The sequence below is a fragment of the Rhinolophus sinicus genome, chromosome 10 (assembly GCF_057876585.1).
Source record: "Rhinolophus sinicus isolate RSI-liver-muscle chromosome 10, RSI-T2T, whole genome shotgun sequence".
NCBI lineage: Eukaryota > Metazoa > Chordata > Mammalia > Chiroptera > Rhinolophidae > Rhinolophus > Rhinolophus sinicus.
This window is the reverse complement of record NC_142510.1, coordinates 17,851,772-17,878,386: the sequence shown is the minus strand read 5'-3', so window position 1 is coordinate 17,878,386 and position 26,615 is coordinate 17,851,772. Positions and strand designations below refer to the sequence as shown.

The 26,615-nt window shown below is 50.8% G+C and overlaps 3 protein-coding genes across 4 annotated transcripts in view; 2 read left to right on the top strand and 1 right to left on the bottom strand.

Moving 5' to 3' along the window:
• The window catches only part of QPRT (quinolinate phosphoribosyltransferase), a 31,875-nt gene extending 21,634 nt beyond the window's left edge, over window positions 1–10,241 (top strand). The window contains exons 4-5 of one of the 2 annotated variants that reach the window (XM_074322605.2): window positions 6,589–6,714; window positions 10,188–10,241. In XM_074322605.2, the coding sequence (XP_074178706.2) occupies window positions 6,589–6,714; window positions 10,188–10,226 (165 nt within the window). In that variant the 3' untranslated portion in view covers window positions 10,227–10,241. Of the gene's footprint in view, window positions 1–6,588; window positions 7,217–10,187 lie in introns of those variants that run through there. The other variant, XM_074322604.2, reaches the window with a different exon arrangement.
• C10H16orf54 (chromosome 10 C16orf54 homolog) lies at window positions 85–2,403 on the bottom strand. Its single transcript, XM_019754648.3, has 2 exons — window positions 2,248–2,403; window positions 85–1,887 (listed from the first exon to the last, which is right to left on the bottom strand). Exon 2 carries the CDS (start codon window positions 1,885–1,887, stop codon window positions 1,183–1,185), a length of 705 nt encoding a protein of 234 aa, XP_019610207.3. The 5' UTR covers window positions 2,248–2,403; the 3' UTR covers window positions 85–1,182.
• A 4,873-nt stretch (window positions 10,242–15,114) lies between the features above and the next one.
• Window positions 15,115–16,637, top strand: ZG16 (zymogen granule protein 16). The gene is made up of 3 exons (XM_019754742.3): window positions 15,115–15,272; window positions 15,435–15,567; window positions 16,240–16,637. The coding sequence occupies exons 1-3, from the start codon at window positions 15,218–15,220 to the stop codon at window positions 16,544–16,546; spliced, it is 495 nt and encodes a 164-aa protein (XP_019610301.1). The 5' UTR covers window positions 15,115–15,217; the 3' UTR covers window positions 16,547–16,637.
• The last annotated feature ends 9,978 nt before the right edge of the window (window positions 16,638–26,615 follow it).

Below are 26,615 nucleotides of genomic sequence, written 5' to 3'. Positions count from 1 at the left end.
CATTGTATTTCTTTTCATGTGTTACCTTCTATTTATGGCAAGTGATAATGGCTTTCCATTTACAGAGGTGATCCAAAAAAAGAATCCTTTGAAAATAAATTTATTGCGCAAATTGGAAACCAATTTAAAGGAAAGTGTAAAGTAAATAAGATTACAGGTGGTAAACTGATATGGCAAAAATCCTAACTTTCGGGAAATCAGACCTCTGGGGAATGGAAACTCCATCTGTCCCCAGCCCCTGGACCTCCTCCCAAAGAGGTCAGCTGATACAGATGGCTTTAGGGCCAAGGACATTTTGCGGCTCTGTTTCTCAGGTGGAGCGTTATAAGTAAGCCTGTCTGGGGGGAAATCTGTCTCTCTGGAACAGCCCAGCAAGCTGGGAGGGAAGAAGGCCAGAGGCATGTCCTGGGAGCCGCCCTGGCCTGGGACAGCACTCCTTTGCACACTGGATCCACCGCAGATCTCCTTGATCCAGGCCTCCCTCACGTGGAGGGGTAAGATTCGGAGGGCTGGCGTGTGTCAGCCTTACAGAGAACAGGCAGACAAGCCCGATGGTTTGGACTCCGGGTCCCCTCTGCATGCCAGAGCGCGTCTCTCCAGTTTGGCTCCTCAAGTGTCCTTCAGTGAGCTGGGGCTCAAAGTCACAGTTCATATATAGAAGATGCTCCTTTTCCTGGTCTTGGCCTCTCTTTATGCGTTTTCCTGGAGAGATGGTTTGTGGCTCTGGAAACTGGATTCCTGTCATCTCCTGCTAGCACCGCTGACACTGGTCACCACCGCACTGTCTGTACTTGAGGATCCGTGGGACCCCTTCCCTCTCACACTGGCATCTTAGATGCACGCTGGAGGCAACTGTGGTGATGGTATTCCATGCCTGGTTGGTACCTTGAGTTCTTCACCAGCAGTGTGATTTCCTGGCTTCTGGCCCAGAGTCAGCCCCACCTCCAGTTCTCGGCACCTCTCAACTTCCTCTGCAGCTCAGGCTCTGTCCGCACCCACAGCCTGGCCAAACCCAAATCCAGTGGAATTGAAATCCAGATGTGAAAAACCTGGGGCATGCTTCCCTGAGGCTGCTTCAGGTGCCAGCTGGGTTCCCTGGCTGGAGCCTCAGGGTCTCAAAGTCTTTAAGAGGGTGGGCCTTCCTCAATGCTCTGGGAGGCTAGTCCTCCAGGCCCTGGGGATTCAGAAACCCACACTGGTCCTTTCCCGCCTCCAGAAAGCTGAGATCTGCTCCAAGGTAACCAGAGGCTGGAGGCCCCACTCAGGATCAGGGCTTCCTGGCCTCTGCCTTTGAGCCTGAGGGCTCCCCAGATACACACTGGCATCAGGCCTCTGTTCAGGCTCAGCCCAGCTCACCAGGCCTGGGGCGTGGGGTCTCTCCTGCCAGGCCTGGGGACCCCAGAAGGTGCTGCTGACCTGGGGTTTGGGCGGGGGCTGAGGGGCTAAGGACTTGAGAGGGAAGTGTGGAGTTGAAGGGGCAGGTGGGGCTGTTGCTCTGGCCTCCAAGGTGCCCCCGGGGGTAGGAGGGTTTGGAGCCTGGTCCATCAGTAAGGGGACCACAGAGCCATACCAGTCCTCGGAGCGCTCTCTGGGGGTGCCTGTGGGCTCAATCCACAGCTCCCCTCCAGGACGCCAGACCAGGGTGGGTGTGCGGCTGCTGGGGTCTGGGTGCAGAGAGCGGCGGAATAGGCGCTCGGCCAGCACAAATGTGGTGAGGAGGAAGAGGGCGGCCAGGCAGGCCAGGGCCAGCATGATGGGGATGCAGGGTCCACAGGGCAGTGGGGACCACGAGCCCGGCTCTGATGCAGAGGGCCCCTCCATGTACCCAGGGGGCTGCTCTGGAGTTGAAGGCACCCGGAGAGACAGGGTCAGGAGAGGAAGCACCATCTGGAGGGAGAGAGGCCGCGAGGGCCCAGTCAGGAGCCGGGTGAGAGACAGAGGTCAGGAGGCTGGGAATCGGGCCTCAGAAACAGACCCAGCAGAGGGGACCCAGAAAGGACCAGCGGAGTCAGATGGCGAGCGAATCAGGGGGCCCACTGAGGCCTGCAGCCAGGCCCTCCTGCTCTGAACCCCCAGCCCCTTCCCAGAAGCTCCATTTCCCCCCAAAGCCCAGGGTCCCTCAGACAAAGCTCCAAGGGCCCCCAGGGCGTCTTCCTCCCATTCCCTGGGCCCCGCAGGTCTTAGAGAGGAAGTGATGGGTGCTGCCCCCAGGGGTTCCCACCCATGAGGGCCTTCTGCTTGCCTCACCTCACGTCGTTCAGTCCGGGCTCCCCTCTTCCTTCAGAGCAGCTCTTCCTGGTGCCTTTGGAAAGGCGGAAAGACACTGGGCAGAAGTCTCAGATGAGGCCGGAAGGGAGGGCACCACCTGTTGCTGAGCAACTGTGCTAGCACCCCTGTCCTGAGGAGTGTTTCCAAGGCAACCTGGAGGGATGTGGTCACTGCGGTGGGGAGGCGGTTCCTGGGGAGAGAGGTGGGGCCGGAATGGGCAGTGGCTCTGTTGAACTCAGTGTGACCCCACAGGCAGGCCCCAGGCCCCAGAATCGTCACCCAGAGGCCAAGAAAGGGGAAACAGAGTACCCCCCTCCATGGCCCCCCAAGCACCGAGGCACCTCGCTCTGCCTGCTGTGTGGGGTTGTCCTGCCCACAGGCCCCACCAAACCCGCTGCTGCCATCCAGCCTCCCACACACGCCCTCCTGCCTGAGCCAGCCCTCTCCATTCTTCCATGGACACACATCTCTTTGTCTTCAGACCATTTAGCCCCAGTTGTGGTTAGAAAATACCTGGGAGGTTAGGCTTGGATAGCAACAATGTCAGGCCTCCGGGAAGAGTCCAGGGAGGGTAAAAACGAGGCTCAGGCCTGTGTCCAAGACCCTGAACATTGGCCATTGGGCTCCTTTCCCCTGACGCTGGGGGTGGAAGGATCCTGGCCAGGGTGTGATGGAGCGTCATCAGTTCCAGGACCACTGTCCTTTCAGATTGTCTGGTTTGATTCACTTGCTGACAGAAGACAGGTAAGCCCCAAATAAGCGAGGTGTTGTTTCCAAAGTCACACAACCCATGTATGTGGCAGCATAGACGTGAATTCCTGGTCTGGCAGGCTCCCTGAACACAACACAACTCTTACTAGGTATTAATAGTTTGTTTTGCAAAATGACAGTTACGTAATGTGAAGAGCTACAAAAATATGTTGATATGTTATTGTCTTACCCAAGGCAGTCAGACAGCAGCCTGACTCAGAGCACTCTGTCCTGTGGTCTGCAGGAAAGTCCCAGAAGGAGCACAAAGTACAGCATGGGGTGGGATGGCTGGACCTGAACAGCCCTGGGGCTCTGGACCTTGCGACATATGAGATAGAATTTGATGAGATTCTAATTTAAAACCTGAACTTAATATCACTGAACTAGTCACGTAAAAATGGTTAAGATAGTAAATGTTATGTTGTATGTATTTATGACGATAAAAAAGTTTTCTTGGGCCGGCCCGGTGGCTCAGGCGGTTGGAGCTCCGTGCTCCTAACTCCAAAGGCTGCCGGTTCGACTCCCACATGGGCCAGTGGGCTCTCAACCACAAGGTTGCCAGTTCAATTCCTCGAGTCCCGCAAGGGATGGTGGCCAGCGCCCCTGCAACTAGCAACAGCAACTAGCAATGGCAACTGGACCTGGAGCTGAGCTACGCCCTCCACAACTAAGACTGAAAGGACAACAACTTGACTTGGAAAAACATCCTGGAAGTACACACTGTTCCCCAATAAAGTCCTGTTCCTCTTCCACAATAAAATCTTAAAAAAAAAAAAAAAGTTTTCTTTACAAAAATCCAAATAAATAAACAAATAAAGCCTGAAAATGGTTATGGATGTTCTCTTTCAATTAGTCTTTCTTTGAAAAATAAAAAATAAAAACACTTAAAGAGTAAACAGGATTAGAAACCAGAAATATTATATTAGACATGATTTTTTTCTGTTCCTAAAGTTTCAAATTGGCTATTTGGAGTTTTAACGGTCTTTCATCACTTTAAAAAAAAGAAGCTAAAAAAATTGTAACTGGGCCGGCCCAGTGGCTCAGGCAGTTAGAGCTCCATGCTCCTAACTCCGAAGGCTGCCGGTTCGATTCCCACATGGGCCAGTGGGTTCTCAACCACAAGGTTGCTGGTTCAACTCCTTGAGTCCCGCAAGGGATGGTTGGCAGCGCCCCTGCAACTAAGATTGAACACGGCTCCTTGAGCTCCGGGATGGCTCAGTTGGTTGGAGTGTGTCCTCTCAACCACAAGGTTGCCGGTTTGAGTCCCGCAAGGGATGGTGGGCTGTGCCCCCTGCAACTAGAAACAGGAACTGGATCTGGAGCTGAGCTGTGCCCTCCACAACTAAGATTGAAAGGACAACAACTTGACTTGGAAAAAAGGCCTGGAAGTACACACTGTTCCCCAATAAAGTTCTGTTACCCTCCCCCAATAAAATCTTTAAAAAAAAAATTGTAACTGGTTCTTCAAAAAATTAAACACGGAATTACTATACGATCCAGCAATTATACTTTCATATACAGAGAATGCCGAGAAAATGTAGACACATTTTAAGAAAGGAAAAAAACTATATTAAAATTGTAATACAATGAATGACACCAGCATTCATTTGATTAACGCCATCTTTTGAATAAATGTCATACTACACATTGCTACCATAATTCAATTCAACTTTGAAAAGTAATACATAGATAACATCTCTTAAAATGTGTACATTTTTTGGCATCCCCGGTATATACAAAAGAACTGAAAGTAGAGACTCAAACAGATGTTTGTATACCAATGTTTATAGCAGTGTTATTTACAATAGCCAGAAAGTGCAAACAACTCAAATGTCCACCAATAGATGAATGGTTAAACAAAATGTCACACACACACACACACACACACACACACACACACACACTCACTCACTCATGAGTATTATTCAGCCCTAAAAAGAAAGGAAATTCTGGGGCCGGCCTGGTGGCTCAGGCGGTTAGAGCTCCATGCTCCTAACTCCAAAGGCTGCCAGTTCGATTCCCACATGGGCCAGTGGGCTCTCAACCACAAGGTTGCTGGTTCAACTCCTCGAGTCCCACAAGGGATGGTGGGCTCTGCCCCCTGTAACTAAGATTGAACAGGGCACCTTGAGCTGAGCTGCCTCCCTAATGGCTTAGTTGGTTGGAGTGCGGGCTCCCAACCACAAGGTTGCCAGTTCAATTCCTCAACTCCCGCAAGGGATGGTGGGCTACGGCAACTGGACTTGGAGCTGAGCTGTACTCTCCGCAACTAAGACTGAAAGGACAACAACTTGACTTGGAAAAAAGGCCTGGAAGTACACACTGTTCCCCAATAAGGTCCTGTTCCCCTTCCCCAATAAAGTCTTTAAAAAAAAAAAAGAAAGAAAGGAAATTCTGCTACAACATGGATGAACCTCTAGGAATGTGGGGAAAGAGTCCCAGAGAGCAGGTTCCAGGCTCTCAGCCTCACGTGGAAAGGTGCTAGCTCAGGTAGTAGATGGTCATCAGCTGTGACTAGTTGGCCATCAGCTGTAACCAGTGAGCCATTGGCCACTGATGTAACTGCCGTGGCTGAGCTAGCAAGCGCGGATTGCAGTTAGCAGGTGAGGTTGGTTGGCAGAGAAATGGCCGCTGGCGGATTGCACATCGTGTGGCTCCTGCTCCCTGTGTCTCCAACCAGCCGCCAGCGAGAAGTGGTATGACTCCCCTACCTATGGCTCTGTGGGTGTTCCTTTTAGGCCTCACCGTATCCTGCGTTCTCAGGAGTGGAACCAGAGACCCTGCATAACACCCTGCATGACACTGGGTCTAATCTCCTGCCTCTTGGCTATGAGCTGGCTTTAGCGACTCAGTCCTGTGGAGTGACAGCATGGCTTCCAACGCTAGTTAAGAAAAGTGATAGCATTCCTGCACAGCTTGGGCACTCCCCCCATCCCCCCCCCCACACACACACACACGCTGGATGCACCGCCTTGGAAAACAGTCACCATGTGTGAGGAAGCCCAGGATACCTAGAGGTGCTCTCATGAAAGTCCTGCTAGCGGCCTGACTGCCCACTACCGCCCCCTACTGGGCAGCTCTTCAGAGGACCCCAGCCTCCAGCCACTTCTGCCCACACCAAGTAGCCCAGAGGGGAGATAGGCCCCCTGAGCCCCACCCAAAGCATGAATTTATGAGAAAAATGAAGATGACTGTTTTAGGTCACTAAGTGTTGGAGTGGTTTGTAACGCAGAAATAGGTAACTGGAACATTCTACGTCAATGGTTCTCATCAGGTAGGAACAGCGGGGCCTTTTCCAGGTTCACTCTGGACTTAACCCTATCTACCCGCCTCCACCCATCCTATGTCACTGTTTTAGGGCCTGAATTGGGGAGGGGGAGGGATGCAGCGGCAAGAGCGTGGAGTTGGTTAGGAAATCCCACCGCTGATTCCGATCTGCCCTCCCCCAGCTGAGCTCCACCAGACCTGCTCTCACCAATACACTAGTCATCAGCCACACGGGGTTCTTCAAATGAAGTCAGACACCAGTCAGTTCTTCAGTCTCACTAATTATGTTTCAAATGTCATTAGAGGCACGGCCAGTGGCGACTGTATTTGACAGCACAGCCGCAGAGCGTTTCCTCCACCAGAAAGTTCTACCAGACGGTGCTGCGTGAGAACCCCGCTCGCTGCCCACGGGGTCTGAGGACCAGCAAGGTGAGCATCAGCTGGGAGCACACAGAATGCACACCTGAGGCTCCGCCCACACCTGCCCAGTCAGAAGCTGCATCTCATTAGGACACCCTGGTGACTTGTAGGCGCGTGACCCTGTGAAAAGCTCGGCACCCGCTCCTTTCTTCACTCTGCAGTCCTGGGTTATGTGAAGACTTCCCTGGCACGGGAGGGACCCACATTCCCTCCTCTGTGCCTGAATGTCTTGGATCCTCTGACCTCATTCACTAGTTCCTTTAGGTTTGCCCCCCAGATGGCTCTGAGCCCCTCTGGGGCAGGAAACTTCATTTCCGTTTCCAAGTACCCTCCTAAATGTTTTTTTGGGGGCTGCTTTTTATTATTATTAATATTATCGATTATATTCCCCACACTATTTCACAACCCGGTGACTATCAATTTGTACTTGCTAATCCCTTCACCTTCCCACCCGTCCCCAACCCCCTCCCATCTAGCAATCATTAGTTTGTTCTCTGTGTCTCTGAGTCTATTTGTTTTGTTTGCTCATCTTTTCTTTAGAGTCTCCATATAAGTGAGATCATATGGTGTTTGTCTTTCTCCGTCTGACTTATTTCACTTAGCATCATATCCTTTAGGCCCATCCATGTTGTTGCAAATGGTAAGATTTCATTCTTTTTTATGGCAGAGTAATACTCCATTGTATAAATGTACCACAGTTTCTTTATTCAATTGTCTATTGATGGGCATTTTGGTTGTTTCCATATCTTGACTATTGTGAATAGTGCTGCAGTAAACATAGGTATATTTTTTTTGAATTAGTGTTTTGGATTTCTTTGTATAAATACCCAGGAGTGGAATTGCTGGGTCATACCTCACAGGTGCTTTTGATTGTATTAAACCCAAGCTATCTTTGCCTGTGTATCAGTGTTCTGTGGCTAGTTGAGCATTTTGCCCTTTTTCTTTCATAAATTGAGTGGTGACAAAAAAGGGATGAAACATAACACCTCATAATCTTGGTGCAATCGGGACAAAATTGAGAAGTACTGTGGATGCTAAATCCCATGATTGGCCCCAGCCAGACACTCCCTAGCTGGGCTTTCATGGGTCTGCAGTATATTCAATCGAGAATAATAAGAACAAAATTGACTCATATGTATGGAATGCTAGTAATATATGATTTAGGTTTATAACTCAAACAGGAGGGATAATTAGGAATTGTATGGTTTTCTCATTTCCTAGGAAAAACTCTGGTTTTCATTGTGGTCACTTGATTCAGATAGAAACACTTCCAGGGCACTTACCGGGCTCATGAGTCCTGGAGCTTGATTCACATTAACCATTTGATTCTCACAGCAGCCCTAAGAGGGAGGTGAGGAAACAGAAGCAGAGAGAAGTTAAACCACTTGCTCCGGGCACAGGGCTTCTGAATGGAGCTGCTGGTTCCCACAGCTGGTGCTTTTCACTTGCACGCCATTCTGCCTCTGTCTTAATGCGTTTACAGACCACAGCCTGTGTGAGAGCAGATGACTGAACCTCATTGATCGATACCAAGGAGACCAAATCTGCCCGTAGTTTTAGATAAATTCTTCCTGACACAGAACAAGGAGGAGTGCGTTCTGGTGGAATGATTTCAGCCCACTCTCGCTTGGATAGCAGCTTCTCCTGCAAGATGGGAGCACTGGACCCAGCTAAGGAACTCGGGTGGGGACTCATCTCTTTGAATATTACATAAGTCCTAGGCCTTGGAGAGTGATTCTCCTTTGTGAGGAAGAAAACAAAGGAAAGATAAACAAAACACAGGAACAAAGAGAGTTGCCATTCAACAAACAATTCAGCAAGAGATGTAGAAGCAGAAAGCAAAAAATGGGGAGGCTTACAAAAAGCTACCATGTCACTTTATCTCCATAAAAGGAAATTAAAACCAGGTTCCCAAGTGACTTCAACTTCGGCCATCCAAGCCAACTTACATAAAATTCTTTTTGACGCATTTGACAAGATCCCTAGGAACTGAACTCAAGCGAAACCATCAAAGAAAGCTAACTGTAGATGAGAAAGAGCATGGCTGCCCAGATCAACTTTATCTGAGAGACCAAAAAGAAAGGCTATGTTTTGTGAGAATCTGCGGGGAGAGGAGAGTAAACATTTACTCAGCAGCTACCATGTGCCAGGTAGGGGGTTGACAAAAATTCGTTGGTCTCATTGTCTCCAATTTACAGACGAAGAAATTGGAGCTCAGTTGGTCACGGAGCAAGTTAAGGGCTGGAAGCAGGCTTTAAGCGCATGTCTCTTTATAATATAACATTCTGTCTGCCAATTCTTAAAAACATTGCTATAGGTTTCTGCTTTCAAGAAATGGTGAACTCGGGCCGGCCCGGTGGCTCAGGCGATTGGAGCTCCATGCTCCTAACTCCAAAGGCTGCCGGTTTGATTCCCACATGGGCCAGTGGGCTCTCAACCACAAGGTTGCCAGTTCAATGCCTCGAGTCCCACAAGGGATGGTGGGCTCTGCCCCCTGCATCTAAGATTGAACACGGCACCTTGAGCTGAGCTGCTGCTGAGCTCCCGGATGGCTCAGTTGGTTGGAGTGCATCCTCTCAACCACAAGGTTGCCGGTTCGACTCCTGCAAGGGATGGTGGGCTGCACCCCTTGCAACTAACAACAGCAACAGGACCTGGAGCTGAGCTGTGCCCTCCACAACTAAGATTGAGAGGACAACAACTTGACTTGGGGGAAAAAAAAAAGTCTTGGAAGTACACACTGTTCCCCAATAAAGTCCTGTTCCCCTTCCCCAATTAAAAAAAAAAATGAGCTCATGTTGTAGTGCAATATACATACTTGTATATTGAATCATTAGGTATGTACATCTATCGAATCATTATGTTATATACCTGAAACTAATATAATGTTATAGGTCAACTATATCTCAATTTTAACAGATGATTAACAATGTACATTTACCCACCCTGAACCTGGGCGTCCGCTCTAGTTCCTGCCCTTGAGGAGTCCCAACCACGTCCAGCCTGACAGTTTTGCACTGAGTGTTGGTATATAAAGCACCTTACCTTTTCAGAGTAGTAGAGTTCTCATTATTTTCAAGGTTTTTGTTTGTTTAAAACAACAAATCACAACAAATCTTTTTTAAATACAAAAACACTATTTTGTGAGCCAGTACACACAGAATATAGTATTTAACTGAAGCAATACCAGGGGTGCCAATAAAATGTATACAAGTAGACACTTTGGTCAGCGTTGCTCAAGCAGTAGTGACATGTGATGCTCTCTTATTTTCTGTTCCACTTTTGAAATATCCTGGTCTTGAGCTGTTAGACCAATTTCATGGCCCACTGAATAGGCTAAGACGTACAGTTTGAAAAACCCTGTCCTTGAGGATTTTGAGATTTTTTTTTTTCTTATTTTACCAATGAAAGTTCTGTAAGTTCACACAGCTAAGAAGTGTTGGAAGGAGGACCTCATCCTGGAATTCTGTCTTTATGTCCAGCTTTCTTCTGAATACAGAGTTTCTCCAGAGGAATCCTGATTAAGAAACTGAAGGAAACCCAGCTGCAACCCTGGGAGAGGAGACACACAGAGGTGTGAAAAGACTAACGAGGAGCATTTCATGGAAGTCTCCCTGCAGCCTATGCATTTGACAGTTATTTTGGGGTGCACCTGCTCTGTGCCAGGTGAGATGCAAGAGATAGTTCAGAGATTGATCAAACAGTCCCTGCCTTCAAACATGCTCGTGTGTTTAGCAAAGGAGGCTTCCATTGTAAACTGATAAATGACAGTGCAGGGTAATTTGAGCCAGGCTAGTGATGTAGAAAGCACAGCTGGAGACCAGGGAAAGGAAGGAGGAATTCTGTTTGCAGTGGAGGGGCTGGGAAGAAATGGGGCAGAGGTGCTTGTGAGAGGCTTGGTGGTGGGTGCAGGGGAAGGTGGTGGTGGTGGTGCTGGTGTGAACTGAACGTTTTAAAGGGAGAGGACACTCAGTGGGCAGAAGGGGAACCACACATGCAGCAACTTGCAGGCGCTACGATGTGAGGTGCATGCGTCAGGAGGGCAGGGAGTGGAGGGACCCTCTGCCACTTAGTGAAGTCACTGCTACTCACTAGACTCTTCATTGGAACAGTGAAGGGCAGACAGGAAAGTGATGTTCAGATTTTTTATGGTAAAATCCTTTGTTCAGATGAAACCACCAAGGAGCCTAACGTGTAAGTGACTCGGTAGAGGATTTATTTTTTCCTTAACAGGAAATGTATATGCCATTGCTTAGAAATATTGTTTGAAAAATCCTTGATGGGGATCAAGGATCAGATTCTCACTTTGCGGTCTGAATTTGCACCAAGACTTTGAGAACAAAGCTGTTTTGTCTGAGAGAGGGGAGAGCTCCCAGGCAATCCAGGAGGGCAGGAGAGAGGGACCCAGTGAAATGGGGAAAGGTCCATGCATCTCCTGCTACGGCCTCCCATCTCCATTCTTATCCACCCTCCAGTCCATTCTCCCTCTATCAAAATCCAGAGGGAATAATCCCTTTTAAAAGGCAAAACCCTTCAATGGCTCCCCTCACTCGTAGAAGGAATCCAAGCTCACAACCAGGGGCCCCCAGGCCCTGCGCCATCTGCTCATGGCTGTTGCCCAGACCTCACCACCAGCCACCCTGCCCTCCCTGCTGCTTCTAACTTCATCCCACACACTTCCTTCTTAGAGCTTTGGTGCTTGTTGTTCGCTCTGCCTGGCCCCCTCTTCACCCAAATTATTTGTGCTTCTCACCATTACTTCAATCAGGTCTCTTTGCAAATGCTACCTGACCAGAGGGCCTCCCCACAGTTAAACAGCCTTTCCATCTCTCTTCATGCTCACTCTCTGCTTTGTCGATTTCTTCAGCGGCCATATCATGCAGTAGGGTACTTGTTGGCTGCCCCACTGGCATTTTCACAGATGGGGTCGGTGTGTCAGAGTGACCCTACGACAAGTATGGGAGCCTGTTTTCTGATGGTCCCAGATATGTCACGCAGGGAAATGAGGGCATTCTCCCACGGTGTTTGCCTCAGACCTCAGCATTGATTGCCTGTGTTTGGTCTCATACTATGTTATCAATATGCTTCTAAGGAAGAGCTGAGATGGACAATAGTGAGACAGGAGAGAGAGCACAGAGCTTGGGAGATGGAGAGACAAAGATGAGAGGAGGCCGAAGTAAAACGGCAAGGGAGGAAGGGAATGTAAAGAAAAAGCCTCAGAGCTGGAGATGTGGGGGGAAGGAAGGTCAAGACAAAGGGAAAGAGAGTGACAAGAGAAAAATTCTGAGACGTTTTAAATTCAATTACAGCAGGCAGGAGAGGCAGAGAAAGACAGGAATAATTAACCGGTTAATAGCTGTGGGCCAAATGACAAACGACTGCTCGCATTCCTGAATGTCTGTTGGAGCTTTGAATCAACCTGCGGGCATCTATCAGCCGACCACTAGATGCCACCACGCCCTGAATACGCAGGAACTTTCAGGACTGTCACCAGGAAACAATGAGTAGTAAATATGTCTTCCTTGCAGACCCGCACCTGTCCTAGCACTGCCCCCTTTCACTTCACCTCTTCCAACCCCCCATATGTGCAGCCAATGTAAATCCTTTCAAGACAACTTACATCTTCCTCCCCCCAAAACATAATGTATGAAAGAGCCCTTCAACTCCAGGACGGCGGCCATGCTTGTCTTTTCCACCCAGCCCTGCTGCTGCTGCTGGTGATTTCACGCCCCAGGACCTGGTTAGTTCGGGGCTACCATATGGCTCAGTAAACCCTTTCTTTTAAAAAGGCTTGCATCCATGGAAGTCAAGATTTTTGTTTAACAAGAGAGAATCAGGAAAGAAAGGCAAACAGAGAGAGGACAGAATGGCTGGAATGAGGTCTGAGTCATGTCACCAGGACGTGTTTGTTTTGGACTCCGAGAGCTCAGACAATGATGTATTCTCAGCATCCTCCTGGCTCTGGAATCTCCCCGCCAGGAGTCCCACTCTCTTTCCAGCTCCTTGGGGTCAGGTTCCTTTTGTTCCCAGGAGCCCCAGTCCCAGGTGGTGAGCCTGTCAGGGGGTGGGGTGCTCTGAACAGTCATTAATAACCTGGGCTAATGAGTCCAGCCCCTCCCTGGACTCCTTTCTGCTCAGAAGACCTGCTGACTCAGGGGATCAACCCTAGAGGGGTCGCAGGGTAGGACCCAGGAATCCGTCCTGGGGATTTTAGGTGGAGAGGAAATCAGTCCTGGCAGAGAAGGGCGTGGGAAAAGAAGACATCTCTGACAAAACCCCAGGGAAGTTTCAGACCTATGGGGAGAACAATTGTCCTGCGTGGGCTGCTGGCCCAGCCTGGGGCCCAGGAGTTCTGAGGGCCCTGAGCCCTGAATTGCCCCCAGAGGGCGACCTGTTCACTGTCTTCCCTCAACTTCCCACTTGCCTGATGGACTGAGTCTGTTCCTAGAAGGGGAACAGACTGTTCAGTATCTACCTCTGTGGGGACAGAGCCCCAGAAAGCAGTTTCCAGGCTCTCGGCCTCACGTAGAAAGGTGCTGGCTTAGGTAGTAAATGGCCATCAGCTGTGATTGGATGGCCATCAGCAGTGGCTAGTTGGCCGTTAGCTGTAACCAGTGAGCCATTGGCCACTAATATAACTGCCATGGCTACGCTAGCAGCAAATGGGAGCTAGCAAGAAGATGGTGGCTGAGCTAGCAAAAGCAGATTGCAGTTAGTACGGTGGATTGCAGCTAGCAAGTGAGGTTGGTTGGCAGAGAGAAGTAGTTGTGGACAGTGTGGCTCCAGCCTCCAGTGAGACTATAGTGCTGCCAGCGAGAATATACTAGTATGACTCCCCTACCTATGGCTCCGTGGGTGTTCCTTTTTGGCCTCACCATATCCTGCGTTCTTATGTGGGGAGCGGGAGCAGAGACCCCGCCAGACGCCCCGCACGACAACCTCTGGCACCAAATCACCCTTCTCAGCGAGAAAAGGTTTGTGAAGGGTCTGGCAGATTGAGGATGGATAGATGGGGGTGGGGGGGCAGCAAGTACAGCAAAATATAACCATGGTAGAATCTACAGGTGTGTATATGGGCGTTCCCTGTGTAATTCTCCCAACTTTTCTATGTTTGGATTTTTTTTTCATATAAAATATCAGGGGGAGAGAGAGAAATTGTTTGGCAAGTAGTAGGCACCCCTAATTGTAAGGCGTCAGCAGTGTAATCCCTTTCTAGGAGAACTGATATTTTGAATGACTGGAGAGGTTGCAGGTAGAGTATTTGCAAACACCCACTAGAGGAGGAAGAGAATCTTAGACCACACCCAGAGGTGATTAGTAACTGCCCACCCCAAGCTGCTGACCCCTCCGTTGGTGACTTTTTCTTAAGTTTATTCTGCCCCTCCTGAGAGCTGGGCCTTGGCCTAAGGTGGACCCCACCTGCCACCTGTAACCCTTGGGAGGAGGGGCAGGATAAGATGTTCCAGACCCTGCTTGACAACTGACCCTAAGAGGTTAGTCATGTTTGCTCAGGAGGTGAGGTTCACACGATAAAGAGTGGGGGGAGGGCTTAAAACTGGTATAAAAGATCTGGAAGTTTCTGGGGGGTTACTTTGCACTTGAAACTGCCAGGTGAGGGGTGACAGAGGCCTGGGCTAAGGTGACAGGGTGACAGGGATGCCTGGATTTGAGTTAGGGGGAGTTCAAGCTGAGCTAGAGAAGAGCCTGCCTGGATGGAGTGGCAGGGGAGACCTGTGGCATCAGGGTCTGAGCCACCCATGGATGTAGCGGTACCTGGATCTCAGATGAAGGGCTGGGGACCCCTGGCATGCTCAGGGGCATGGATATGGCCAGATTTGTGTTAGTGGAGACAGAATTGTGACAAACAGACCAGGCACCTGGGACCTAATATCTTGAGCTGGTCCCAACTCCTGCACCTTCTCAATCTACCCCACCTCCACCAGAATTACTTGGGCTCTGGTGTTGCTAGTGTCTTCTATCACCACCTTGACTCCCCAGGTGGCAGAGACACATCTTTAAAATGCCCCTTTCTTTCTGAGACCAGGGAGAAGCTAGGAACTTAAACTATGCCCCAGGTGCCCCGTGAGCCAGGCCCATTGACCATAGGCAGACTTCTGTCAGGTTTTTCTCAGACTCCTGGTTGGGTAAACTAAACCATTTCCATGGTTTGGAGAGTTCCTCTGCTTCTTTGGAGAACTCCTTTCCCGCTTTGTGCCAGGAGGGAACGGGGCGTGACACAGCTTGATCCAGACGGAGGGTTAGGGCCCATCTCCTGGCTACAGTCAGAGGAGGGAAAGGCAGAGGGTTAGGGACACAGAAGATGATGTCTGCACGGAACAGGACTGGAGACTATGGATAATCCTTTCTAAGCCCAAGACTGGGTCAGCAAGGTCTGAGCGAAAGGACCAAGGAGGCTGAGTCTCAACTAGAGGTCAGGGGAGTCTGGGTAAGTGAATTCCAAAGGAAAAAGGGTCCATCTTCACGTTCTCCTCTCTGCCCTTCCAGCGCCAGAATGCTGACCGTTGCTCTTCTTGCCCTTCTGTGTGCAGCCGCCTCGGCCAATTCCAGTAAGTGAGAAGCTGTGAGCCGGTCCCAAGGTCACTGCTGTGGCCAGAGTTCTCGGAGGCGGGCTCGGGGCGGCGGAGACTGAGCAGTGCGGGGAACAGGGACGGTGGGCAGAACCCGGGTGCTCAGGGAACGTCTCCCTCCAACTCCTGCTTCCCCTCCAGTTCAGATCAGGGCCTCCTCCTACAACGGCGAGTATGGCGGCGGCGGCGGCGAGCGCTTCTCTCATTCTGGCAACCAGCTGGACGGCCCCATCACCGCCATCCGCGTCCGCGTCAACAGATACTACATCGTAGGGTAAGAGGCTTTGAGTTTCTGGGGACCCTGTAGCGTCTCACCAAATTGGGAAGTTCTCAGTCACTTTGGGTCACATCTGTTTCAGTCAGTAAGGCCCAGGGATAACATGGTGTATTAGAGCTGAGTCGGATCCCAGACCAGTGCAGCTGAAACCTGCAACCCAAACACGCGTGACCTTGGGTGGCTCGCGTACTGTAAACCCTCCGGGGCCCGAAAGTTATCTAGGTTGGCCCCCACCCGAGGTGTGAGTCCCCTGTGGCACCTTCCGTCTTTGCGTGTATCCTTCCGATCGTGGCTCTGCATCCCGGGACAGCACGGACAAGGCTTTTCCCTCCGGAGAGCCTTTCCGATGTTTGAAAAATCCCTGCTTCTTTGAGGGAGGGGGTGGGGGCCGAGTGGGCGTCTAGACTTTCCATTCCAGCGCCGGCACTTACTGTCTGGGTGACTCTGGGCGAATTGTGTTCCCTCTGTGAGCCTGTTTGTCGTCAAAACGAGGAGCTGAGGTCTCTCGTATGATCTGCAAGGGCTCACGCAGCCCTCACGGACTGTGGGACTAGCGGGTGACTTGTCATCGTCACCAAGGTGGAGCTGTCCGCACACAGGCCAACAGGTCCCGGGCTCTGATCACACTTCTCAGTGTCTCCCTCCCTTCCCTCCGCACCCCGCCCCCAGTCTCCAGGTGCGCTATGGCAAGGTGTGGAGCGACTACGTGGGTGGCACCCAGGGAGACCTGGAGGAGATCTTCTTCCACCCCGGGGAGTCGGTGATCCAGGTGTCCGGCAAGTACAAGTACTACCTGCGGAAGCTGGTCTTTGTCACTAACAAGGGCCGCTACCTGCCTTTCGGGAAAGACACAGGCACGAGTTTCAATGCCGTCCCCTTGCACCCCAACAATGTGCTGCGATACATCAGTGGCCGGTCAGGATCCCTCATCAATGCCATCGGCCTGCACTGGGACGAATACCCCAGTGACTGCTGAGCCCCAGCCACCTGCAGTGGGGGTCCGAGAACCCCTCACCACTCACCCCATCCACGTGGTGCAATAAAACAATAAAAGGGCATGGCTAAGGCTCCTGGGGTGTGTGTGTGTGTGTGTTTGTGTGTGTGCGCTCACGCAGCTGCGATCCCCTTCTGACTCCGGGTGTGGGACTCTCATTCTTGGCTAGGACCTCCATCTGGGGTAGAGTGGGAGGACGGGGGAAAGAGGTGAACGTTTTGGGCTTTTCTTCATTATTTATCAAGAGGAGGTGATTCCAGCTTGCACCAGCTCTGTTTTCAAGGATAGCTCCTAAGAGTGTTTACCCAAACTGGGGTTCTGAGGCTGAGGGCTCGTCATGGCTTGTTGCCAACACCCCAGCTGTTCCACTCTCCAGCCGTCCTCTCTTCTTTCCACCCCCCTTTGAGATCGCACCAAAAGGCGGGCACCTCAGTCTCTTGATCTGAACCGGTTCACTGTATGTAGGTGGCATGGGTCATTATCTTTGCTCTTTCCCAGAAGCCACCTGACTCCCCAAGTTTCACCTCATTGTGTGTTCTTGCTTAGCTCTCTCAGAACTGGGGTTCCCTCCTTAGGAAGCCACCACGGCCTCACAGCTTCGACGCTGCCAACACCATCCTCAAAGAAGGGCATTCCAAGATGGGGAAGATCTCCATAGGGTTGCTGAGAGTTCATGGGAGGCATTCGAGTGACTGGCTAACATAAAGCTGCTTTGGAAAGAATTTTCAGGACTCTAGGTCCCAGTCCTGAGGCATTTCTTCCCAGTTAGACAACAATAACAGTTATGTCCATGTTGTACATATGCACAAAGGTTATAAAGATATAGTAACATTATAGAAACAAACACACACCTAGCCTGTTTTTATAACAATTCCTTTCTTTTAAACATTCAAGTCCGTGGAATGGAATATTATGTCACTAATTTTTTTATTGATATATGTCACATAACATAAAATTTGCCCTGTGTGCCATTTCAGTGGTTTTGAGTATATTCACAGGTTGTGCAACCATCACCGCTCTCTAATTCCAGAATACTTTCCTCACCTCCGAAAGAAACCCCGTGCCCATTAAGCAGGCGCTAGTCATCCTCTCTCCCAGCCCCTGGTAACCACGCATCTACTTTCTGTCTCTATGGATTCGCCTATGCCAGACATTTCATATAGACGGAATCATGCAACATGGCCTTGTGTGTCTGGTCTCTTCCACTGAACATGTTTTAAAGGTTCATCCAGGTTGTAACATGTGTCAGCACTTCAATCCTTTTTATACTTGAATCTGACAGACATCGTAGGGCAAGAGTCTTTGAGTTTCTGGGGTTTGGGGACCTTCTAGCGTCATCATCTAGTTTAGCCCATTCTCTGTTCAACCTACTGTGATATTACTTATTAGATAGACTGTGGAACACACTGGACACTTATGAGAGTAAGAGTGAAAAGGCAAATGACATCTTAATGTTATTACAAAAGAATTTTAACTTTGTAGAGGCCAGGGACCCCCCAGGTCACATTCTGAGAATCCTTGAGCTAGGGATTACAACATTTTGTTTTCTTTTAAATGTTACTGTACTATTCTTTTTTGTCTTCTCCACACCCTCTGTAGAGCAAACCTCATCATTCCAGTGAGCACACCCAACCTGCATGCACGGCAGCCACCAAAGCTTACTTCAGTCCTCACTGCCCTCAGGAAAGGGGTGTGTGGGGGCGGAGCCCCAGAGAGTAGTTTCCAGGCTCTCGGCCTCACATAGACAGGTGCTGGCTCAGGTAGTAAATGGCCAACTGTGATTGCATGGCCATCAGCTGTGGCTAGTTGGCCGTCAGCTGTAACCAGTGAGCCATTGGCCACTAATATAACTGCTGTGGCTACGCTGGGAGAGAAGCAAGGAGAAGGAGAGAAGAAGGATGGGGCTAGCAAGAAGATGGCGGCTGGGCTGGCAAGCGTGGATGGCGGTTTGCGGACAGTGTGTATCCAGCCTCCAGTGAGAGTATAGTGCCGCCAGAGAGAATAAAGTGGTATGACTCCCCTACCTATGGCTCCGTGGGTGTTCCTTTTTGGCCTCACCATATCCTGCGTTCTTGTATGGGGAGCGGGAGCAGAGACCCCGCAGGCCGTCCCGCACGACAAATGGCGCAGCGAGCAGGGTCTCCCGCATGACACATGGCGTAGTCGGCAGGATATGGTGCCGGCCAAGGCTCTCCGAAAGGTAGTGGAGCAGTTTGTGCGTATGAACACCCAGTCTGAGGAAGACCAGGAGGAGCAGCTGCCGGAGAGCTGGACCCCCGTGGAGGGGTGGGAGGACGTGGACGGTTCTCCCACCAGCACAGGAAAAGCCATGCAGCTGCTGGAGAGATGGAGCCCCGTGGAGAGGTGGAAAGATGTGGACGGTTCCCCAACCAGCACAGGCCGGAGAAAGCAAAGGTCGTTGCAGCCCTGTGGGCCGGGGAAGTTCCTGCTCAGGCAGCCCGGATGCAGGACTTGTAGTCCCAGGAGGTAACGCTTGCTGAGTCCTCCGTGGGAGATGAGGGTGAGGTCAAGGTCGTCCCTCACCCCCAGGACAGCCCTGGTGAATGACTATGGACTATGGGGAATTGCCTTCCATCCCTAATTTAATGGACCGCTTGACTGTTTGTTTGGGAACTGTTGTTAGTGGAACTGGGGGATATTTGCTTTTGTCTCTTGACTGGCCGCCATTGAGAATATGTAAGCACCTTGGTTGTGAGTCGCTGTTGTTCCAGCAGGGTACCCTGAGAGGCACAGAGAGAGGGGCAGTGCCTTGAGAGCCCTGGCTGAGTCCAGGAAGTGTGGCTGAGCCCTGAAGATACCCTGGCTGTGCCCAGGAAGTCGGGCTGTTCCCAGAGAGAGTAGTAGAGCCCTGAAGGTACCCTGGCTGTGCCCAGGAAGTCGGGCTGTTCCCAGAGAGAGTAGTAGAGCCCTGAAGGTACCCTGGCTGTGCCCAGGAAGTCGGGCTGTTCCCAGAGAGAGTGGCAGTGCCCTGAGAGCCCTGGCTGTGTCCAGGAAGTGTGGCTGTGCCCACAGAGAGTGGTGGTGCCCTGAGAAGCCCTGGCTGTGTCCAGGAAGTGTGGCTGTTCCCAGAGAGAGTGGCAGTGCCCTGAGAAATCCTAGCTGTGCCCGGGGAAACTAGTGGTACCCTAAGAAGTCCAGGAAGTCTGGCTGTGCCCAGGAGTACTGGTGGTGCCCTGAGAAACCCTGGCTGTGTCCGGGAAGACAGGTGGTACCCTAAGAAGTCCAGGAAGTCTGGCTGTGCCCAGGAGTACTGGTGGTGCCCTGAGAAACCCTGGCTGTGTCCGGGAAGACAGGTGGTACCCTAAGAAGTCCAGGAAGTCTGGCTGTGCCCAGGAGTACTGGTGGTGCCCTGAGAAACCCTGGCTGTGTCCGGGAAGACAGGTGGTACCCTAAGAAGTCCAGGAAGTCTGGCTGTGCCCAGGAGTACTGGTGGTGCCCTGAGAAACCCTGGCTGTGTCCGGGAAGACAGGTGGTACCCTAAGAAGTCCAGGAAGTCTGGCTGTGTCCAGGAGTACTGGTGGTGCCCTGAGAAACCCTGGCTGTGTCTGGGAAGACAGGTGGTACCCTAAGAAGTCCAGGAAGTCTGGCCGTGCCCAGAAGCACTGGTGGTGCCCTGAGAAACCCTGGCTGTGCCCAGAGAGCCTGGCTGTGTCCAGGATATTGCATTCACCCCCAGGCTCCTCGCGCAGGTCCCCTCGCGGAAGACGCTTGTCGCGTAGATTGTGAGGCGAGAGCCTGTAGGGGTGGAGTGTGGGGGCGGAGCCCCAGAGAGTAGTTTCCAGGCTCTCGGCCTCACATAGACAGGTGCTGGCTCAGGTAGTAAATGGCCAACTGTGATTGCATGGCCATCAGCTGTGGCTAGTTGGCCGTCAGCTGTAACCAGTGAGCCATTGGCCACTAATATAACTGCTGTGGCTACGCTGGGAGAGAAGCAAGGAGAAGGAGAGAAGAAGGATGGGGCTAGCAAGAAGATGGCGGCTGGGCTGGCAAGCGTGGATGGCGGTTTGCGGACAGTGTGTATCCAGCCTCCAGTGAGAGTATAGTGCCGCCAGAGAGAATAAAGTGGTATGACTCCCCTACCTATGGCTCCGTGGGTGTTCCTTTTTGGCCTCACCATATCCTGCGTTCTTGTATGGGGAGCGGGAGCAGAGACCCCGCAGGCCGTCCCGCACGACAAATGGCGCAGCGAGCAGGGTCTCCCGCATGACACATGGCGTAGTCGGCAGGATATGGTGCCGGCCAAGGCTCTCCGAAAGGTAGTGGAGCAGTTTGTGCGTATGAACACCCAGTCTGAGGAAGACCAGGAGGAGCAGCTGCCGGAGAGCTGGACCCCCGTGGAGGGGTGGGAGGACGTGGACGGTTCTCCCACCAGCACAGGAAAAGCCATGCAGCTGCTGGAGAGATGGAGCCCCGTGGAGAGGTGGAAAGATGTGGACGGTTCCCCAACCAGCACAGGCCGGAGAAAGCAAAGGTCGTTGCAGCCCTGTGGGCCGGGGAAGTTCCTGCTCAGGCAGCCCGGATGCAGGACTTGTAGTCCCAGGAGGTAACGCTTGCTGAGTCCTCCGTGGGAGATGAGGGTGAGGTCAAGGTCGTCCCTCACCCCCAGGACAGCCCTGGTGAATGACTATGGACTATGGGGAATTGCCTTCCATCCCTAATTTAATGGACCGCTTGACTGTTTGTTTGGGAACTGTTGTTAGTGGAACTGGGGGATATTTGCTTTTGTCTCTTGACTGGCCGCCATTGAGAATATGTAAGCACCTTGGTTGTGAGTCGCTGTTGTTCCAGCAGGGTACCCTGAGAGGCACAGAGAGAGGGGCAGTGCCTTGAGAGCCCTGGCTGAGTCCAGGAAGTGTGGCTGAGCCCTGAAGATACCCTGGCTGTGCCCAGGAAGTCGGGCTGTTCCCAGAGAGAGTAGTAGAGCCCTGAAGGTACCCTGGCTGTGCCCAGGAAGTCGGGCTGTTCCCAGAGAGAGTAGTAGAGCCCTGAAGGTACCCTGGCTGTGCCCAGGAAGTCGGGCTGTTCCCAGAGAGAGTGGCAGTGCCCTGAGAGCCCTGGCTGTGTCCAGGAAGTGTGGCTGTGCCCACAGAGAGTGGTGGTGCCCTGAGAAGCCCTGGCTGTGTCCAGGAAGTGTGGCTGTTCCCAGAGAGAGTGGCAGTGCCCTGAGAAATCCTAGCTGTGCCCGGGGAAACTAGTGGTACCCTAAGAAGTCCAGGAAGTCTGGCTGTGCCCAGGAGTACTGGTGGTGCCCTGAGAAACCCTGGCTGTGTCCGGGAAGACAGGTGGTACCCTAAGAAGTCCAGGAAGTCTGGCTGTGCCCAGGAGTACTGGTGGTGCCCTGAGAAACCCTGGCTGTGTCCGGGAAGACAGGTGGTACCCTAAGAAGTCCAGGAAGTCTGGCTGTGCCCAGGAGTACTGGTGGTGCCCTGAGAAACCCTGGCTGTGTCCGGGAAGACAGGTGGTACCCTAAGAAGTCCAGGAAGTCTGGCTGTGCCCAGGAGTACTGGTGGTGCCCTGAGAAACCCTGGCTGTGTCCGGGAAGACAGGTGGTACCCTAAGAAGTCCAGGAAGTCTGGCTGTGTCCAGGAGTACTGGTGGTGCCCTGAGAAACCCTGGCTGTGTCTGGGAAGACAGGTGGTACCCTAAGAAGTCCAGGAAGTCTGGCCGTGCCCAGAAGCACTGGTGGTGCCCTGAGAAACCCTGGCTGTGCCCAGAGAGCCTGGCTGTGTCCAGGATATTGCATTCACCCCCAGGCTCCTCGCGCAGGTCCCCTCGCGGAAGACGCTTGTCGCGTAGATTGTGAGGCGAGAGCCTGTAGGGGTGGAGTGTGGGGGCGGAGCCCCAGAGAGTAGTTTCCAGGCTCTCGGCCTCACATAGACAGGTGCTGGCTCAGGTAGTAAATGGCCAACTGTGATTGCATGGCCATCAGCTGTGGCTAGTTGGCCGTCAGCTGTAACCAGTGAGCCATTGGCCACTAATATAACTGCTGTGGCTACGCTGGGAGAGAAGCAAGGAGAAGGAGAGAAGAAGGATGGGGCTAGCAAGAAGATGGCGGCTGGGCTGGCAAGCGTGGATGGCGGTTTGCGGACAGTGTGTATCCAGCCTCCAGTGAGAGTATAGTGCCGCCAGAGAGAATAAAGTGGTATGACTCCCCTACCTATGGCTCCGTGGGTGTTCCTTTTTGGCCTCACCATATCCTGCGTTCTTGTATGGGGAGCGGGAGCAGAGACCCCGCAGGCCGTCCCGCACGACAAATGGCGCAGCGAGCAGGGTCTCCCGCATGACAGGGTGCTGCTGGGCCCCTGTGGGTAGTGCCCCCGCCCCCACCTCCACCCCCATCCCGTGGCTCTTACATAATCGCATGTGAAGGAAAACGGTGTCCATATGGACAGGCTGGCTCTGGCCTCCTGGCCACCTGTGGTGCTCCATTATCTGAGGGCTCCTTCTCCACCTGGCCCCCCAGGTGGGGTCCTCTCTTTTCCAGCCTCACTCTCATCTTCGGCACTGCCACTGTGCCTTTCACCCTAGATGACCCTCATTTATTCTCTCCAGGCTTGAAGGACAGAATCACCTGCCTCACTCACCAGTCTCTTGGCAATTTTTAGGGCGCAAACTCTATATTCTACTTTCCTCTGCTCTCCTTCGCTTCTTAAGGGTTTAGTTTGGAAGTTTAAATATATATATATTTAATATATATATATATATTTAATAACCCTAGTTTCCACCAGGCAGATGCAGACCTCGATTCCCCCCTTCCCTTAAAATTCTGTTTACTGTCTTGTCACCATCACCCACTCCCATACTCCTCTCCCCACAAAAAATAAACTCTAGGGAAACGGGGACCACGTCTGTCTTCCAGTTCACCATGGTACTCTACCACCTCCTAGGACAGTGGCTGGCATACTACAAGCAAACGAGACATTGGGAACTGAATTATCTTATTTTCTTCGAATGTCAGGTGTTAACAACCCTAATTTCCACGAGGCAGATGAAGATCCTTAAACCAAGCCTAGGAAGGGGATTCAACCATTATTCTCTTCTTCACAGCTGAGGAAATGGAGGCACAGGGAGGCTGTCTACCTGGGTGACCTGGCATCAAAGCCCTGCACCTAAGCTACTTATCCATCCGTAGAAGTCCTGACTCCCTGACCTGTGCTCTTTCCAGGATTTCTGGCAGGCATCTCACCAAATATCTGGGGACTGGCAACAACTCTGAAAACCTGAACAGTCCTTGCTGAAGTGCAGGGGAAGACCAAACTGCCAGTCCTTTAATTCGGCGGTTCTCAAAGTGTGATCCAGGAAATTCTGGAGGTCCCTGAGACATTTTTGGGGGGGTCTGCAAGGTCAAAACTATTTTCATAATAAAAGAAGATGTCGTTTGATTTTTTTCACTTGCATCCTTTTTTCTTTTTCTTTGAGTGTATAGTGGAATTTTCAAGAGGCTATAGGATATGTGGTATCACAATAGACCAAATGCAGAAGCAGGTATGAGAATCCAGCTATTTTCTCTTAAGCTAGACATTGTTAGATTTGTAAAAATGTGAAACAATGCCACTCTTCTAGTTTTTTTGTTTGTTTGTTTTTGAGGGCTTTTTTTTTCCTTTGGAAACTTTTAAAAATTAAAATGTTACTTACACGAGATGTGTTTGTTACTGCAATTTTGAGGCAGATTTTTAAATGGAGATAAATTCACATAACACAAAATTTACCATTTTTAAATGTACACTTCAGTGTTTTTCAGTATATTCATTATGTTGTGCAACTATCACTACTTCTAATTACATACAAAACATTTCCATCACCCCAAAAAGGAACTCCATGTCTATTAGCAATAATCCAAATTCACCAGCCCCTCACCATCCTTTGGCAACTGCTAATCTACTGCTTCTATGAATTTGTTACTGTAGTTTTTAAGTGTATTAATATTTTTAATTTATTTTAATTTTGAATACAGTAAATATGGATAGACAAAACCCATACAAACAAAAGAACTTTGGGGCTTCAATTTTTAAGAATAGGATTCCAAAGCCAAAAAAATGGAGAACCACTATAATTTACTTTTTGTTTTGTTTTATAATAGGTTGGACATAACGTTTAAACCAGGGCCCTACGAGGAGCTCAAAGATGAGATGATCACCCCTGGTTAAGTTTCCAGAAAGTATAGGGAACTATAAGGTGTGATCAAACAGCACGGTGAATGTTCAAATAAAAAAAATTCATTACAGGGGCGACAGATGGTTCAGTTGGTTAGAGCACCAGCTCTGAACAACAGCGTTACCGATTCAATTCCGACATGGGCCAGTGAGCTGCACCCTCCACAACTAGATTGAAGGACAACTACTTGGAGCTGATGGGCCCTGGAGAAACACACTGTCCCCCAATATTCCCCAATAAAATTTATTTTAAAAAATTTATTACAGTAGAAGATATGTTGCCATTAATCCCCCTCAGAATACTCCCCCTCGCTTTACACACACTTATCCCATCATCCTTGCCGCTTTCTGAAGCAGTTCTGGAAGTCCTCTTTTGTGAGTGTCTTTAGTTGTACTGTCGTGGCTGCCTGGATGTCCTGAATCATTTTGACTTCAGAGAAGAGCCAGAAGTCACACGGTGCCAGATCCGGTGAATAAGGTGGATGAGGACACACCATAATGTTTTTATTGAACAGAAATTGCCATACCAGGAGCAATGTGTGACACGGAGCATTGTCATGATGGAGGATGATTTATGGCACACTTTAAAACACACCCACCTTCTCTCAACTGTAGCTCACATCCAACTGACTGCACCAAACAAGTTGAAATTTGTCACACATTGTTACTAAGGTTCCGATGCGCTGCTTCCCATATTGAAGATACCTCCCTTTCTGTTGGATGACACTCGGCAGCAGCATTCACTGTATTTTGTGATCACAACAGTAAGGCTTCGTGTCACACATCGCTTCTGGTATGGCAATTTCTGTCAAAAACATTACGGTGTGTCTTCATCCACCTTATTCACCAGCTCTGGCACCGTGTGACTTCTGGCTCTTCCCCAAAGTCAAAATGACCATGAAAGGAAAATGTTTTGAATCGATTCAGGACATCGAGGCAGACACATGACAGCACAACTAAAGACGCCCATGAAGGAGTACCTCCAGAACAGCTTCAGAAAGTTGCAAAACGATGGGATAAGTGTGTTCGAAGCAAGGGGGAGTATTTTGAGGGGGATTAATGGCAACGTGTCTTTTACTGTAATAATTTCTTTAAAAATGTAAACATTACCATGTACTTTGATCACACGTCATACTTAACAGCCAATTGGGACCCAGACCAAACATGCTTTTATGGCTCACTCCTGACACGTTGAATGCCAAGTTACAAAGTGCGGGACATTCGAGCTTGTTTCCTTGACTCAGACATGCGACTTAAGGGGGCACATATGTCACCTGGCTTCTGCATCTCACTCAGTGGCTTTGGGCTCAGCAAGAGGTTAGTACAACGTGATTGTTCACAATGCAGCAGGGCGCACCACACCTACAGAAGTCACCAGACGTTAAGCACAACTGACTGGCACTAGCCCGGCAACCCACAAAACGACCCCGCTGCACAGGCGCGCTAAACGACGTCCGAGAAGAGAAACGGTAGAAAGTAAAGATCGCCCCCAGACGTCCCTTATTCTTATAATCACCTTTTCTGCCACGAAAATAGGGAAAAGTGTATTCAGTTCAGGGAAATTTTTGGATAAATCGATTAAGTGTCTTTGATCACCCTCTGCTTGATTCGGACGAAAATTTGTAGTTATTGGAGGGGAAAAAAATGAGGCGAAAATTCTGCACTTAACGCAAAATTACGCCTCGAAATTGGGCGGCGCTCAGCAGCTCCTCCTACGGCCACTGTCGCTAACGCCTCGGGCTCCTGAGTTTGCGCCAGAGCGCGGGCCCTGACGTCACGACTGGGTGGCCAACGTGCGCGCATGCGTCCTCCGCCGGGGAACCCTTTTTCGAGCAGGACTCGGAGGCGAGCCCGAGAGGGCTGATAGGTGCACGCGG